The sequence below is a fragment of the Salmo trutta genome, chromosome 12 (assembly GCF_901001165.1).
Source record: "Salmo trutta chromosome 12, fSalTru1.1, whole genome shotgun sequence".
In the NCBI taxonomy this organism is placed as follows: domain Eukaryota; kingdom Metazoa; phylum Chordata; class Actinopteri; order Salmoniformes; family Salmonidae; genus Salmo; species Salmo trutta.
This window is the reverse complement of record NC_042968.1, coordinates 57338647-57354247: the sequence shown is the minus strand read 5'-3', so window position 1 is coordinate 57354247 and position 15601 is coordinate 57338647. Positions and strand designations below refer to the sequence as shown.

The 15601-nt window shown below is 42.0% G+C and overlaps 1 protein-coding gene across 1 annotated transcript in view; it reads left to right on the top strand.

Annotated features, from left to right (window-relative positions):
- The first annotated feature begins 754 nt into the window (after positions 1–754).
- LOC115203854 (microtubule-associated protein 1B) overlaps positions 755–15601 on the top strand; it is a 57110-nt gene continuing 42263 nt past the window's right edge. The window contains exons 1-2 of the mRNA XM_029768902.1: positions 755–1329; positions 6850–6951. Of these exons, the coding sequence (XP_029624762.1) occupies positions 1146–1329; positions 6850–6951 (286 nt within the window). The 5' untranslated portion in view covers positions 755–1145. The remainder of the gene's footprint in view (positions 1330–6849; positions 6952–15601) is intronic.

The window sequence follows — 15601 nt, the reverse complement described above, 5'->3', positions numbered from 1 at the left end:
CCACAAAGAAAAGCCTTATGATGTATGTAATGTATTGTCATAAATAATACAATTATAAAGACTAATAAGGCTGGTGAAATTGTTCATTGAGGGTTCTAGGAAGAACCCTCCAAAGATAAAAGGGTTCTTGGTACCGCACCTTCATAGACGGTTCTATGAAGTACCTTTAGATGATCAAATGTTTCTTGGTAGAACCCTTCATAGAGGGTTTTAGGCAGAACCCTTCATAGTGGGTTCTAGGTAAAACCATACACAGGGGATTCTCTAAGAACCCTACTAGAGGGGTCTAGATTGGACCCTCTGTAAAGGGTTCTACCCAGCACCAAAAAAGGTTCCCCTATGAGGACAAACCGAAGAACCCTGTATGGTTATGCTTAGCACCTTTTTTTCTGAGTGTATCTGTCTGGCTTTCATGTCCTTTTCTTTTGAATAATCCATTCATGTCAAAAGCTTTTTTTTTTTACATAATTGTCAGACAGACAAAGATAGGATTTGTTCTAATTAATATTCACAGATCTGTTTTTGTTATGTATCTTACCATATCAACAACTGGGGAGTCACAATGAGCAACAAAGAGGGGAGCTGGAGAATGTAATTAAGGGAATACTAGGGAATGCCGTGATATTATCAAATAAAATAAAATGTTATTTGTCACATGCGCCAAATACAATAGGTCATTTGACTTAATTAAGGCACTTGGAAATGAACGGCATATATGCAGTTGTAAAAAAAATAATGCAATATATCGATTTACAAATACAACTAAAAAGGTGTTTGTTTGTGGATAGCGAATTGCATTTGTGGAAAGAGATTTACATTTTTGGATTGATGATTTACATTTGCGGAAAGTGATTTACATTTATGGATTGGTGATTTACATTTATGGAAAGTGATTTACATTTGTGGAAAGTGATTTACATTTGGCATGATATTGATCCCATAGTTTGATTCGCTGTGGATGGGAGCACGAGCGCACCAGAGCACCGATTTCTCGTGTCCCTCTCCTCCCCCGGTTGCAAATCATGACACAATGTCTAGGGGTATAAAAGCAGGACCACTCCTTTCACCGCGCACTGTAAGTCTGGTGACGATCACTCAACTCCGTAGCCGGACAGGGGTGTGTGCTGCCTGGTGTGAATGCGAGGATGGCGACGCTTGTGCAGTCCGCAGATATTGAGACTTTAAGCAGCTCTAGCAACGTTATGGCATCCCCGATGTCCGCGAGTCTCTCGCACCGTTTTGTTGACAACAAATTTTACCTGCTTGTGGTTATTGGGGAAATGGTCACGGAGGATCACTTGAAGTGTGCCATTGCCGATATAGAAAAAGGTAAGAAGATTGAGGGATGCGATATCCTATTACCATTTTGAGGATGTGGTGTAGGCTAGCCCATGATGGTAGCGGCAGCAACAACACTATGTGCTGAATGCTTTGTCATAGGCTACAACTATACTCTATCTTATTTGGAATATTGTGAGAAGAACTGGCCTAGGTCTACATCATGCGCCAAGTCTGGATCCATGTTTTTGTAACTTAGGTTACTTTACGCATAACACTATCTAATTTTGGATACATCTACTTCCATTGGCATTATTGGCAATGAAGCTCTCGGGCAACCAGAAAAACGTGAAAATGATTGTGTTGTTGTTAGTGATGTGATATTGCATGCTGCGCGCACGGCCCATCCCAGTGTGGTATCTGCAAATCTGTGGTTAGCGCAAATCAAACAGATGGCATCGGTCCACACCTCAACACCCTTTCCTCCTTACCTTCCTCCATACACAATTTCTATAGGACAGAATATATTATGTTATGGAAAGGTAAAGCCTACCTTTCTATAACACAATATCTTCTGCAGTGTTACTTTAAATCAGTCACCCACGTGGAAAAGCTGTCGGGATTCGGGAATGATTCAGCATTCTTATTGTGCGTCAATAAGACATGTTTTTTCTTTTCTTCGGGATGTGATGCGGATCAGGGCCAGGATATAGACCACCTGCGTCAATACATTTTTCATGTTTTGGTTTAGTGCATCCGTTGTTTAGTTGTCGGAAATGTATTCATAGGCCTACTGTTATAGAGGGGCTCGAGTCTATATTGTGCCCTTTACCCACACCTAAACCATAAAAAATGTATATATTTTTGGTGTTATATAGCGTTGCTACACTTTGTATTCGCACTTACTGAGACAGCTTTTGTTCCACTGTGTCACATTTTGTCAAAAGAACAACAAAGGAGGGTGTAGGTTAGTCTACTTATTGGCAGGTGCGCGCACTCCAATAGTTCCATATTTTCAACATGATGTTGCTTTATGTACATGCGTGATAACACTCCTATTGCTGCTGCATCTTAAATCATCCACCGTGCCCGCCCTAACAGTACCCATCCCATTCCTCATCCTTGCTTTCTCATTCCTGTATCATGGTCTCTCTCATCCGACACCGGCATGTAGGCGTGGCCCACTCCGCACTGCGGTCCCTACGGAAAGCCGTAGGGAGCACTATTCAAACATAAACATAAAGGCGTTTGGGAATGACGGTGCTTGTGTCGTCTGTCAGCATTGGGTGGGTCCTGGGTGGTCATACAGGTTGGCATGACAAGAAGAAACTGTGGCGGAAGAAAAAATGTGTGGGCGGATTACAGCGCCATGTTTCGTAAACTTGTGGAACATTGAAAAACCTGCTGAGGCCTACTGCACTCCAATGAAAATGAATGCTATGGTTTTCTCCTGCATTTTATTGTTTACAGTATAATAACACTATTAACAGAATTGCATGGATTATAAAAACAACATATGATGGAATCTGACAGGTTCATATTTTAGGCCATATTCACTAAATTGTTGGTTATGCTTAGTAGATGGGGCCTATATTTTGAAGAGTTATTTATTCATTACGATGGCAAATCTGTTCATATGCCTTTGCCAAGAATGCATGCTTTACATTAATTCCCTAGGGGATTTTAAAGGGAAAACTAGACATTTGTTTTGAAACCTATTATTATATTTATTTATTTATTATTATTATGTTTGGTTGCGTAGCCTATTATGTGAAAAGGAACTTCATCGAAAAAAAACGTACTTAGGTTGTTGCATGTGTTGTTGAATGTCTGGTTTGAATGGGTCATGTCAGATATCAATCAGGAATTGGACACAGCTGCATCATGCTGTTCCAGTAATACTTCGTCATCTTCTAGGAGGTCATTTTCTCTCCTGATGAATCAATCAGCACTGACCATGCTTCACCCTTTGGTTTTCTACTGTTTGTGACTTAATCACCTCCATGATGTTATCCCAGGCCCTGACCGTGTCCAGACTGCTCGTCAATACGTTGCACCTTATTTTGTCCTTTAGGCCTACTGGTTGTTATCTGCACTTTGGGGTCAATGTTGTTACTGCCAAGAGGTGTGTTGGGTCATTGTCCTGTTGAAAAACAAATGATAGTCCCACTAAGAGCAAACAAGATGGTATGGCGTATCACTGCAGAATGCTATATATATATATATATAAGCAGCAGTGCCAAGGAGAGCTGATAAACAACAACATACCCCTGGTTATCATGACTCAGCCTTGGCCAGCAGCACCACCCACAGCACCTGGCAAACTGAAGTTAAAACACTTTATAGATATTTCCATTTATAGATTTCCTCTCTCATGCCAAATGGTATATTTGAATTCCAGGACAGACCCAATGAACTGGAAGAGTGAGACCAATGTTTAATAGATGCTGGTGACAACATTGAAACTTATAAATTGAACAAATCTGGACCTGTTGCCAACCCAGCTAACACATTTGGTTCCTTAGAAGTTGTGGGAATGTACATTTTTGGTTTTCCAGGACGAGTGAGACCAATGTTTAATAGATGCTGGTGACAACTTTGAGACTTATAAATTGAACAAAACTGGACCTGTTGCCAACCCAGCTAACACAGTTGGTTCCTTGGAAGTTGTGGGAATGTACATTTTTGGTTTCCTATTGGTTCTGGGAATGAAGCCATAAGTTTCCTGACCGGTAAAACGGAATGTTTTTTCAACGTTCTGAGAACAGAAGTGAATATTTAGCCTGTTCTGGGAATGTTAATTTTACATTGCAAATAAACAAGGTAATTATGTTTTTTATTTTTAATAAATTTGCAAACATAAAAAAAAAACGTTTTTGCTTTGTCATTATGGGGTATTGTGTGTAGATTGCTGGAAAAACAAATCTATTTTAGAATAAGGCTGCAACATAACAAAATGTGGAAAAAGTAATGGGTTCTGAATACTTTCTGAAGGCACTGTATATCCTGCCTCAAACATCATTATGCCTAGACCAATATACAGCTACACCTGCATCAAAAGACGTTCAAATCCAAAATAATCACGACTGCAGACCAAAGCAAGGGAGGTTCTGAGAATATTTTACTTTCCTGTGAGGTTTTATTTTCCTTCTGAGAACAGAAATGATAAGTTTTTTGAAGGTAATTCAATAATGTTCTGAGAACATGTTTCAATGAGTCTTTCAATAACACTGCTAGCTTAGGTTAACTGTTTTGAACTCCAGGCACAGATAGGACATATGAAAATTCATATCCATAGGCACTAATCATGCAAACACATTTCTTTTTTATTGTGACATGACGTCAGTGAGATTGAAATCTATGATCTCCTGTTCTCTATCAATGGAATTAGTCCACTGATGGAGCTAGCATGACATGTTGTTTTAACTCATACATAGCTGTTCATTTTAGTCTATTCAAACAGACCCTATTTCAAAGGAAACAAGTGCTCATTAAGATCACGATGGGCCAATTAGTGCGCACAGCCTCTGCACACATAACAAGATAGAGGATAGACAGAGTTTTGTTGATGCTGAGAACGGAATGTAAATGTTTTTAAATAACATTTTTAGAATGTTCTTTGAACATTACTAATGTTTTCTTGTGTTTTTTATGGAACGTTATCTTAATGTTCTAAGAACATTAATTTAAATAAAACCATGAGGAAACATTGTTTCTTAACATTCTCTGAACATTCTGAGAACATGACTTTAAATAGAACCATGAGGAAACCTGTAGGAAACGTTATGCTGAAGTACTGAAATTCCCACTTAACCTCTCTAGGGTAGGTGGCACCAAATCGTCCCACCTACGTAACAGCCAGTGGAATCCTGTGGCGCGATATTCAAATACCTTAGAAATGCTATTACTTCAATTTCTCAAACATATGACTATTTTACAGCATTTTAAAGACAAGACTCTCGTTAATCTAACCACACTGTCCGATTTCAAAAAGGCTTTACAACGAAAGCAAAACATTAGATTATGTCAGCAGAGTACCCAGCCAGAAATAATCAGACACCCATTTTTCAAGCTAGCATATAATGTCACAAAAACCCAGAAGACAGCTAAATGCAGCACTAACCTTTGATGATCTTCATCAGATGACACACCTAGGACATTATGTTATACAATACATGCATGTTTTGTTCAATCAAGTTCATATTTATATCAAAAACAGCTTTTTACATTAGCATGTGACGTTCAGAACTAGCATACCCCCCGCAAACTTCCGGCGAATTTACTAACAATTTACTAAATTACTCACGATAAACGTTCACAAAAAGCATAACAATTATTTTAAGAATTATAGATACAGAACTCCTCTATGCACTCGATATGTCCGATTTTAAAATAGCTTTTCGGTGAAAGCACATTTTGCAATATTCTAAGTAGATAGCCCGGCATCACAGGGCTAGCTATTTAGACACCCAGCAAGTTTAGCCTTCACCAAACTCCGATTTACTATTAGAAAAGTTTGATTACCTTTGGTGTTCTTCGTCAGAATGCACTCCCAGGACTTCTACTTCAATAACAAATGTTGGTTTGGTCCAAAATAATCCATAGTTATGTTCCAACAGCAGCGTTTTGTTCGTGCGTTCAAGACACTATCCGAATGGTAAATAAGGGTCACGCGCACGGCGCATTTCGTGACAAAAGATTTCTAAATATTTCATTACCGTACTTCGAAGCATGTCAACCGCTGTTTAAAATCAATTTTTATGCAATTTTTCTCGTAAAAAAGCGATAATATTCCGACCGGGATTCTGCAATTAGGTAAACAGACGAAAGAAAATAAAACATGGGGTCGACTCGGGCACGCGCCTAAGCCCTTTGTCCTCTGATCGGCCACTTGTCAAAGGCGATAATGTGTTTCAGACAGAGGCTGCCTCGATATCGTTCAGCTTTTTCCCGGGCTCTGAGAGCCTATGGGAGCCGTAGGAAGTGTCACGTTACAGCTAAGATCCTCAGTCTTCAATAAACAGAGGCAAGAACAACAACACCTTGTCAGACAGGCCACTTCCTGCATGAAATCTTCTCAGGTTTTTGCCTGCCATATGAGTTCTGTTATACTCACAGACACCATTCAAACAGTTTTAGAAACTTTAGGGTGTTTTCTATCCAAAGCCAATAATTATATGCATATTCTAGTTACTGGGCAGGAGTAGTAACCAGATTAAATCGGTACGTTTTTTATCCGGTCGTGTAAATACTGCCCCCTAGCCCTAACAGGTTAAGAAACATATGGTTCTCCGAACATTTTGTGCTAGCTGGGTATCCTGCAGCATTCCCAGAACGCTATGGGAAGGTTGTATGCAAATTAACCATAGGACAACCACGCTCTCACCAAGCTCTAAGAAACATATGGTTCTCACAATGTTATGTGCTAGCTGGGAAGGCCCTTGATGCAACATGTATGGGGAATATTCATAGTGTGCCAGCTTCTGCCTGACTTGCCTAGTGATAGAAGAAGTGGGTTTTTGCACTGATGTCTTTCTGTTCCTCAATCATTTTGTTTTGTTTTCTGTGCAGGGATTCGCTCATGGGACACCAACCTCATCGACTGTAACCTAGACCAGGAACTCAAGCTCTTTGTCTCCAGACATTCAGCCCGTTTCTCTGCAGACGTACGAGGTAAGGTCAAGCACAAAACAAACGTGAAGATGTGACAATGCACTATTGGCAACTTTACAGTCTATGCGTGTTTAATGTTGAATATTCACCCTCCTTTATTTTACCTTTACTTCTTTACATTTTCAGAGGATACCTCTCGCTCTCTCTCTTGCTCTCTCTCTCCTAACTCTGTCTCTGTACCTTCGTTAGGTACTAGGTGCAGTAACCCCCCAGCAGTATTTAGTGTGTGATCGCTGTGCTGTCTGTGATTGTATTATGTATCCCTGGATCTGTAGTGTCAGCAGTGAGCTTGGCTGTCTCCCTATAGCGTGGGCAATAAAGGAGTGGTCCTGATGGACTAATAGCTAGCAGGACATGTGGCATGGCAGTGGACAGGGTGACCTTGACCGGGAACAGACGTGCAGCCGACCTTTTGGCTTCACAAGGTGTCCCATTTTATAGGCCTTATTCCATACGGATAATCTACCTAATATCCATGTTATTACATTGGAATATACAGCTTTTATTACTATGGAATATTGTCTCTGTATTGTAAAGTATAACCCATACAGGTCATGATCAGCTAGGCTGCCGATTGGGCTGATGGCTCCCGCCAAAAGAGAATAGATCGCAGGTGTCGTGTTTTGTGTTAGTTACAAGCACACATCTACCTGGTGTAAGTTTGAACTGCACCTTGATAGTATACATAGATTCATATGTTTACTGTCCTTGAAAGAGAACATTTCCCACATCTCCATGAGTACAAAGGCTATTTTAAGCTTAGGGGTTAGGTTTAGGGTTACAATTAGGGTTACAATTATGGTTAAGGTAAGGGGTTAGGTTTAGGAGTTAGGGTCACGGGTCACAGGTTAAGGTTAGGGTTAAGGTTTAGGGGTTAGGGAAAATAGGGTTTTGAATGGAAATCAATTTTAAGTCACCATGAGGATAGAAAAACAAGTGTGTTTGTTTGTGTGTGTTTGCCTTTATGATCTCACCTCTCTGACCTTGGGTTGTGTCATTGTCAACTGACAGCTGGTGAATCAGCAGCGGTTTGTATATTTACATACCTAGAGGTTTGCATATTCAATTTGTTTTGATTATTCTTGTCAATGATTGTGTGATGCTGGGATATCCTTGGTGGATGCAGTGGAATACCTTGAGGCATGCTACATTCAAATCATATGAAATCCTCACAAACAAACCAAAATAAATGCTAAATATAGATGAAAACCAAAGCCATTTATTACCATAGTGGTCGAAACTGGATTCTAGCTGTGTGGATTCTAGCTGTGTGTCTAGCCAAAATACACTTTGACACTTCTAATGTCGACCGCTAAACAGTGACACAGCAGGGGTCAGTAGCCATTTTACTTTCACCTCACTGAGCATAAAAGCCTTTAAGTGAGGCGCACTGTCCTCCTCTTTATTCCTCCTGTTATCCCTCTCGCTCCTCCAGACAGCCTCTCCCTCTCTTTCTCTCCTCCAGCCTCACTCTCTCTTCCTCTGTGTGTGTGTGTTGTTGCCGAGCAATGTGGCCAGGGTGCAGATGCACCGGAGACCCGTGGGTAATTAGCTCGATGAACCCCCCCCCCCCCCCCCCAGTGGCCTGGGTCTGGGGCTCACAATGAAGGATGGAGGGAGGGATAAAAGGAGGGTTGGGGGAATGAGAGAAAGATGAACTCCTCAGTAGCCTGGGTCTCACAATAAAAGGAAAGAAGAGAGGGATGCACTGTAAAAAAAAAAAAAGAAGAAGAATTAAAAATAAACATGTTGATTCAACGTACAATATGATTGTGGGTTTGCTCAATGAAATAGCTTTGAAGTTGATTCAACATACGATTGTAATGCAACGAGCTGCAACAGGATTGTGAGTTGGCACAACATTTGGGAATATAGCTGACCCAACATACATTTTCAAGTTAAATTGTATGTTCACTCAACTTTGAATTTTAGGTTGAGTGAACATACAATTCAACTTGAGAATGTATTCTACCTTATTTGCATATTTCCCAGAGTGCCTTTCCAGTGAATTGTAGTTACCACCCATGACTGTATTTGTTAGTGACAGAGACAGCATTGTTGTATTCGTTGTATTTTAGTAATTCAGCTGTCACCAAGTGAGTGCTTAAGTCAACACTGGGCAAAGGTTGGCCTGGGGGCTATATGTGGACTGCAACTTGAAAATGAGCCATGTTGTGGATAACAGTCACTAAAGTGGTAAACCTCATAAGAGCAAAATCTTTAAACCACAGACAGTTTGTCTCACTGTTGGAAGAGACAGAGTCGGGTCATGCAGATGTCACGTCCTGGCCAGTATAAGGGTTAATTGTTATTGTAGTTTGGCCAGGACGTGGCAGAGGGTATTTGTTTTATGTGGTTCGGGGTGGTGTGTTAGTTAGGAGGGCGTTTGATTTATTATTTCCGGGTTTTGAGTTATGGTCTATGTTGATGTATTGCTATGTGTAGTCTGGTTTATGTATTTCTATGTTAGGTTGATTGGGTTTGGGACTCTCAATTGGAGGCAGGTGTTTCCTCGTTGCCTCTGATTGAGAGTCCTATATATGGGTAATTGTTTGGTGTAGGTTTTGTGGGAGATTGTTCTTGTCTAGCGTATGTGAGCCTGAGAAGACTGTTCGGTGATCGTGAGTTTGTTTTGTTGTTTTGTGTTCATTTTGAGTTAATAAATGTTCAAAATGAACAAACACAGTCCTGCTGCATTTTGGTCCTCCTTTACCGACGATAATCATGACAGCAGATCTCCCCTACCACACAAATGTAAGATGGCTGAGTTTGGGGAAGGCGCTTGAAAAGTTGTGGGACCTGAAGTCGGAGATTGCTGAGTTTTTGCAAATGAAAGGAAAATATGTGGATTTCCCTCAACTGCAAGATAAAGAATGGTTGGCTGTTTCTGCCTTCACCCTGGAAATAAACTGAATTCCGAACTACAAGGGAAGGGCCATTTTGCACAGCCTTGTCAAAGCCTTCAAGGGAAAATTACTACTCCTGACCCACCAAGTAGAAGCCAACAATCTCACCCACCTTCCGACACTACTAGTCTGTTCCCTATCAGATGACCAGCGGGAGAAGTATACGTCGCTGCTGCGTGCTTTGAACGGTGAGTTTTCTCAGTATTGGAAAATTACATGCTGTTGGTTTCCTCTCCTTTCACCTTCAATGTGGATAACGCTCCCACTGACCTGCAACTTGAGCTTATCGATCTTCAGTCTGATGCAGTGATTGGAGAACTATTCAAAACAATGTCACTGACGAGGTTCTATTCATCTCTCGATGAACAAAACTTTCCAAAGATTAGGAGTCATGCTCAGAAGATGTTTGTACTGTTTGGGTCAACCTATGTATGTGAACATACATTTTCAGTGATGAAATATAACAAGTCAAGGCACAGATCATCTCTCAGCAATCCTACGCATACCGACGTCAGAAACTATACCTGACTTCACTGCTCTAGTCAATGCACATCAGAGACTTCACTCCCCACACTGATTGAGTACTTTAAAGGTAATGTTGTGGTCTCTCTCTTTCTTGTGTTGTTGTGCATACCCGTTAACAAGGGTTCTGTCCGTGGTGCTGAATGCACAGTGTACTTTTCCCCGTGTGTAGTTCATTGCATGTTTAATAATGAAAATATCTACCAAAAGGAGAACATGGATGTGGTTTATTTCTGTGCATGTTAAAAAAGTATAATAAGTAGCATATCTGGAGGTGATTTACAGTAGATATATCTGTCAACACAGTCATACACATGATGTATAATCCGGTTATATGATTCTGGCCCGCAATGGCAAAAATATATTCTAATGTGGCCCACCATGGAAAATAATTGCCCAGGCCTGGCCTAAGTGAAGATGTTATCTTTAAAGATAAACACTTTATGACATTACATTTATCATAAGGCTTTTCTTTGAGAGTTACACCCTAACACAGTGGGTTGAAACTGTTGGTTTAGAAATCGCATTATGCTTGCTTGCAAAGTGATGTGTATTTCCGATTGGAATTCAGCTACAGAGTGGATATCCAACTTTTTTAATCACCTGCAACCTGCATTCAGAATGACTGCCAAGGTAGAGAATATTGCTTTTCCACTACCTTAATCGTAGTGGAAAAGGTTGAGTTGTTTTAAGCAAACATGAATTTCTAATTTCACTCAACAAGCTTGTTTAAATTCAGCTGATTTTGAGCGGAGTTTGTTGACACTAACACATTATCTCAAATTATTGTCCTTCTGAAGTCCACTCAACTCGCAAAATTACGCTGATTAAGCAGTTGGTTAAGTTGTGTCACGTCCTGACCAGTAAAAGGGGTTATTTGTTATTGTAGTTTGGTCAGGGCGTGGCAGGGGGTGTTTGTTTTGTGTGTTTCGGGGTTTTTGGTGTATGTTCTATGTTTTCTATTTCTATGTGGGTTTTCTAGTTTTTCTATTTCTATGTTAGTTTTGGGAACGCCCTCCAATTAGAAGCAGCTGGTTGTCGTTGCTTCTAATTGGAGGCCATATTTAAGTGGGTTTATTTTCTCTTGTGTTTGTGGGTAGTTGTTTTTCGTATAGTCCTTGTGTCCTTACGGAACTGTTAGTTGATGTCGATTTATTTTGTTTAAGTGTTCACTTATATAAATAAAAGAAGATGAGCACGATACCCGCTGCGCCTTGGTCCACTTTCTACGACGCACCTGACAGAACTACCCACCAACCAAGGACCAAGCAACGGAAGAGGGAGCAGCGAGAAAGGTATCTGGAGTCGTGGACATGGGAGGAAATTTTGGACGGGGCAGGACTATGGCACCAGGCTGGGGAGTACAGATGCCCTATGGAGGTGCTGGAGGCAGCCAAGGTGGAGCGCCACCATTATGAGGCGTTATACACGCCGAGTGGCAAGTGCGAGAGGCAGCCCCAACATTTTTTGGGGGGGGCTCACGGGGAGTTGGGCAGAGTCAGGATGGTGCGTATTACAGGGAGCGACGGATCAAGAGAGCACCGTGCTATGCGGAAGTGCGCACGGTCTCGCCCATCCGCACGCACAGTCCGGTACGGGTGATACCAGTCCCCCGCAGGTGCCGTGCTAGAGTGGGCATTCAGCCAGGGAGAAGTATGCTTGCACAATATATCTGGCCACCAGTGCGTCTCCTGGGCCCAGGCTACCCTGCGCCTGCTCTACGCACGGCAGCCATCTTGCCTCAGCACAGCCCAGTTCGCCCTGTGCCAGCACTCCGCCCGTGCCGGGCTACAGAAACAATCCAGCCAGGACGGGTTGTGCAGGCTGTGCGCTCCAGACCTCCAGTGCGTGTTCAAGACCCGGTGTATCCTGTTCCTGCTCCTCGCACTAGCACTGAGGTGCGTGTCCCTAGTCTGGCGCCTCCAAAGCCAGCCCTACGCACCAGGCCTTTAGTGCACCTTTCCAGTCCAGTACGTCCTGTTCCTGCTCCTCGCACTAGCCCTGTGGTGAGTGTCCCTAGTCTGGCGCCTCCAAAGCCAGCCCCACGCACCAGGCCTTTAGTGCGCAGTCCCTGTCTAGAGCATCGTGCGACAGTGCCCCGTCTAGAGCTTCCGGCGACAGTGCCCCATCTAAAGCTTCCGGTGACAGTGCCCCGTCTAGTGCTTCCGGCGATGGCCCACAGTCCGGAACCGGCAGAGTCGCCCTCCAGTCCGGAACCGGCGCAGGCAGAGTCGCCCTCCAGTCCGGAACCGGCGCAGGCAGAGTCGCCCTCCAGTCCGGAACCGGCGCAGCCAGAGTCGCGCCTCAGCCCGAGGTCACCAGAGACGCGCCTCAGCCCGAGGTCTCCAGCGACGTGCCTTAGCCCTGAGCCTTCAGCGGGGGTGGACAGGTTAGGTTGGGGACTAGGGCCAGAACTAGAGCCACCTCCATAGGGGGGAGTATTGGGGAAGGGGGGGTGTTTGCACAGGAACCGTTGGTGATGGTGGCCACCCTCCCCTCCCTGTAGTTTTGTGTTTTTTGTTGTGGGGTTTTTGTTTGTCTTATGGTTAAGGTGCATTCGGTGTCTGCACCTTTGGGGGTCATTTTGTTATTGTAGTTGGTCAGGACGTGGCAGGGGTGTGTTTGTTTTGTGTGTTTCGGGGTTTTTTGGGTTATGATCTATGTTAATATATTTCTATGTTTGTTCTAGTTCTTATATTTCTGTTTAGTTTATTGGGCTGACCTTCAATTGGAGGCAGCTGTTCCTCGTTGCCTCTAATTGAAGGTTCTATTTAGTAGGGGTGTTTTTTCCATGGGTTTTGTGGGTAGTTGTTCCGTGTATAGCTGTGAGCTTTACAGGACTGTTTTTCGTCGTTGTTTTTGTATAAGTGTTTTGTTTTGTTTTTTCTTCTAATAAAAGAAGATGAGTATTCATATACCCGCTGCGTTTTGGTCCACCTTTTACGACGCACCTGACAAGTTGGCTTTTTTACAATGTGGAGGGAGAGAATAATAAGCTGTGTAAAGTCTTATAACATAGTAAGGATGATTTATGAGAAGCTTCTCATCTAGTATTCCCCACAATCAAAAATGTAATTAGATATGATATAAATAAATAATATGCTCCTAGGAGATAATTGACTAGAAATGTCATTACCATTTTGCATAGTGCATAAATTATGGCGTTATTCATGTTGAGAAATGTACTATGCTGGTGTGCTTTTAAACTTGTCTTCATTGTGCTGTAAATTGGCCTGGTTTTAACACTGCTTCCCCAATAAACACAATTATTAACAAACATAATTAAGCAAGTGCATCTGTTCTCATGTTCATCCTCAATTAAAACCTTTGAAAACATCAAAAGCCTACCATACTAACAGCGTTATCACACATGGTTAATAAAAACAATTTAATCCTGGGCAATGCCATGATAACGGAGTGACACTGAGACTCATACTTTTCACTTTAAAATGTATGTCCAACCAAAACCAGTGATTGCAAAGTTAAACAAACTATACAAGTCTATGGACAATGGCTACTTTTAACAATTTCTACAGAACATTTTACAAAAATACATTTACTTGAAGAACAGTAGAGATGCAAAGTTCAGTAACAGAATGACAGTTTGTGCACAATACCGAAAGGACACTTTTCACCAGAAGCACTAGTTATTGCTGAAAGGTTTATGTTCCACAGAATAAATCAGGAATAGGGGGAATCAGTGACGATGGTTGCTGCTGCATTAAATAAACTATCAGAGCACTGTGAGTTGAATGATGTTCTAAACGACACCATTAGAAACAGACTAGCATGTGGGCTATGGAGTGAAGCTATACAAAAGAGACTATTGACTGAAAGTAATCTGACCTTGGCAAAGGCCATTGAAGTCAGTGTGTCCATGGAACTAGCTGCTAAAGAGGCTCAGCAGTTAAGTTAATCAGTAAAAGTGTACAGAGTTGCAACTGAAATCAGAGACAGGGAAATCAAGGCACATTATTATATCTATATATTTAACTAGGCAAGTCAGTTAATTAAGAACTAATTCTTATTTATAATGAAAGCCTACACCGGCCAAACCCAGACGACGCTGGGCACTGCCCTATGGGACTCCCAGCCACGGCCGGTTGTGATATAGACTGGATTCGAACCAGAGTGTCTGTAGTGATGCCGCTAATGCTGAGATGCAGTGTCTTCGACCGCTGCGCCACTCGGGAACCCCTGTGGTAATGTGGGACATCAGGCGTGTACATGCTGCTGTAAGGACATGGATTTCTGAGCCTGTGATAAAAGGGCCACATCAAAGGAGCCTGCAGAAACAAAAAGAGCTCAGAGAAAATGTCAAAGACTGAAAACAAGAACAAGACATTCCAGGAGCAGATCATGTATTCTGGTGAAGAGAAGCGGATTGCTTTCGCATCGAGGACATTGAACAAAGCAGTAACTAACGCATAGATAGGACGAGAAGCACTAGGCATCATCTTTGGAGTGTTTCCGTTTCACCAGGATCTTTACTGGAGGAACTTACAGATCATCGCCCACTGACGAGCATCTTTGGACCGCATACTGGGGTTCTGTCACTTGCTGCAAGCATATCAAATAAAAATGGAATAAAATTTTAAACAACAGGTGTAGACCAGCAGACTGCTGAGGGGAGGACAGCTCATAATAATGGATGGAACAGAGCAAATTGAATGGCATCAAACACATGGAAACCATGTGTTTGATATATTTAACACCATTTCACTTATTCCGCTCCAGCCATTACAACGAGCCCGTCCTCCCCAATTAAGGTAGCACCAACCTCCTGGGGTGTAGACTAACAGAATACAAAAGTTTTTACCCTTGTCGGATGGTCAAAATTAGGGTGACTAAATCAATGGAGGCCAGAGAAAAAAAGTGGTCATAAATCAGGAAAATAGGCTGGATGCTGTGGGAGAATTAAGGCTACCATTGAACTCGTCATCTTTCTTCTCAAATCCGGAGGACATAAAACAATACAGAGGTAAGATAGATATGGATTTTGAGACATGAGTATTTTCATATTTTAGTATAGGGTGTTCATATTAAATACAAAGTACCTGTTATTTTTCGAAGACTTCTCACAAATACAAGCGTATCTCTGTAAAATGTCAATGGAGCACTGAGCATACCGCAAGATTTTTATTTTCAAAGCCTTTTACATTTAATTCAGCTTGTGTCATGCTTATTTTGCTATTTGTGACCCGCAGAAACAACTTGGAATA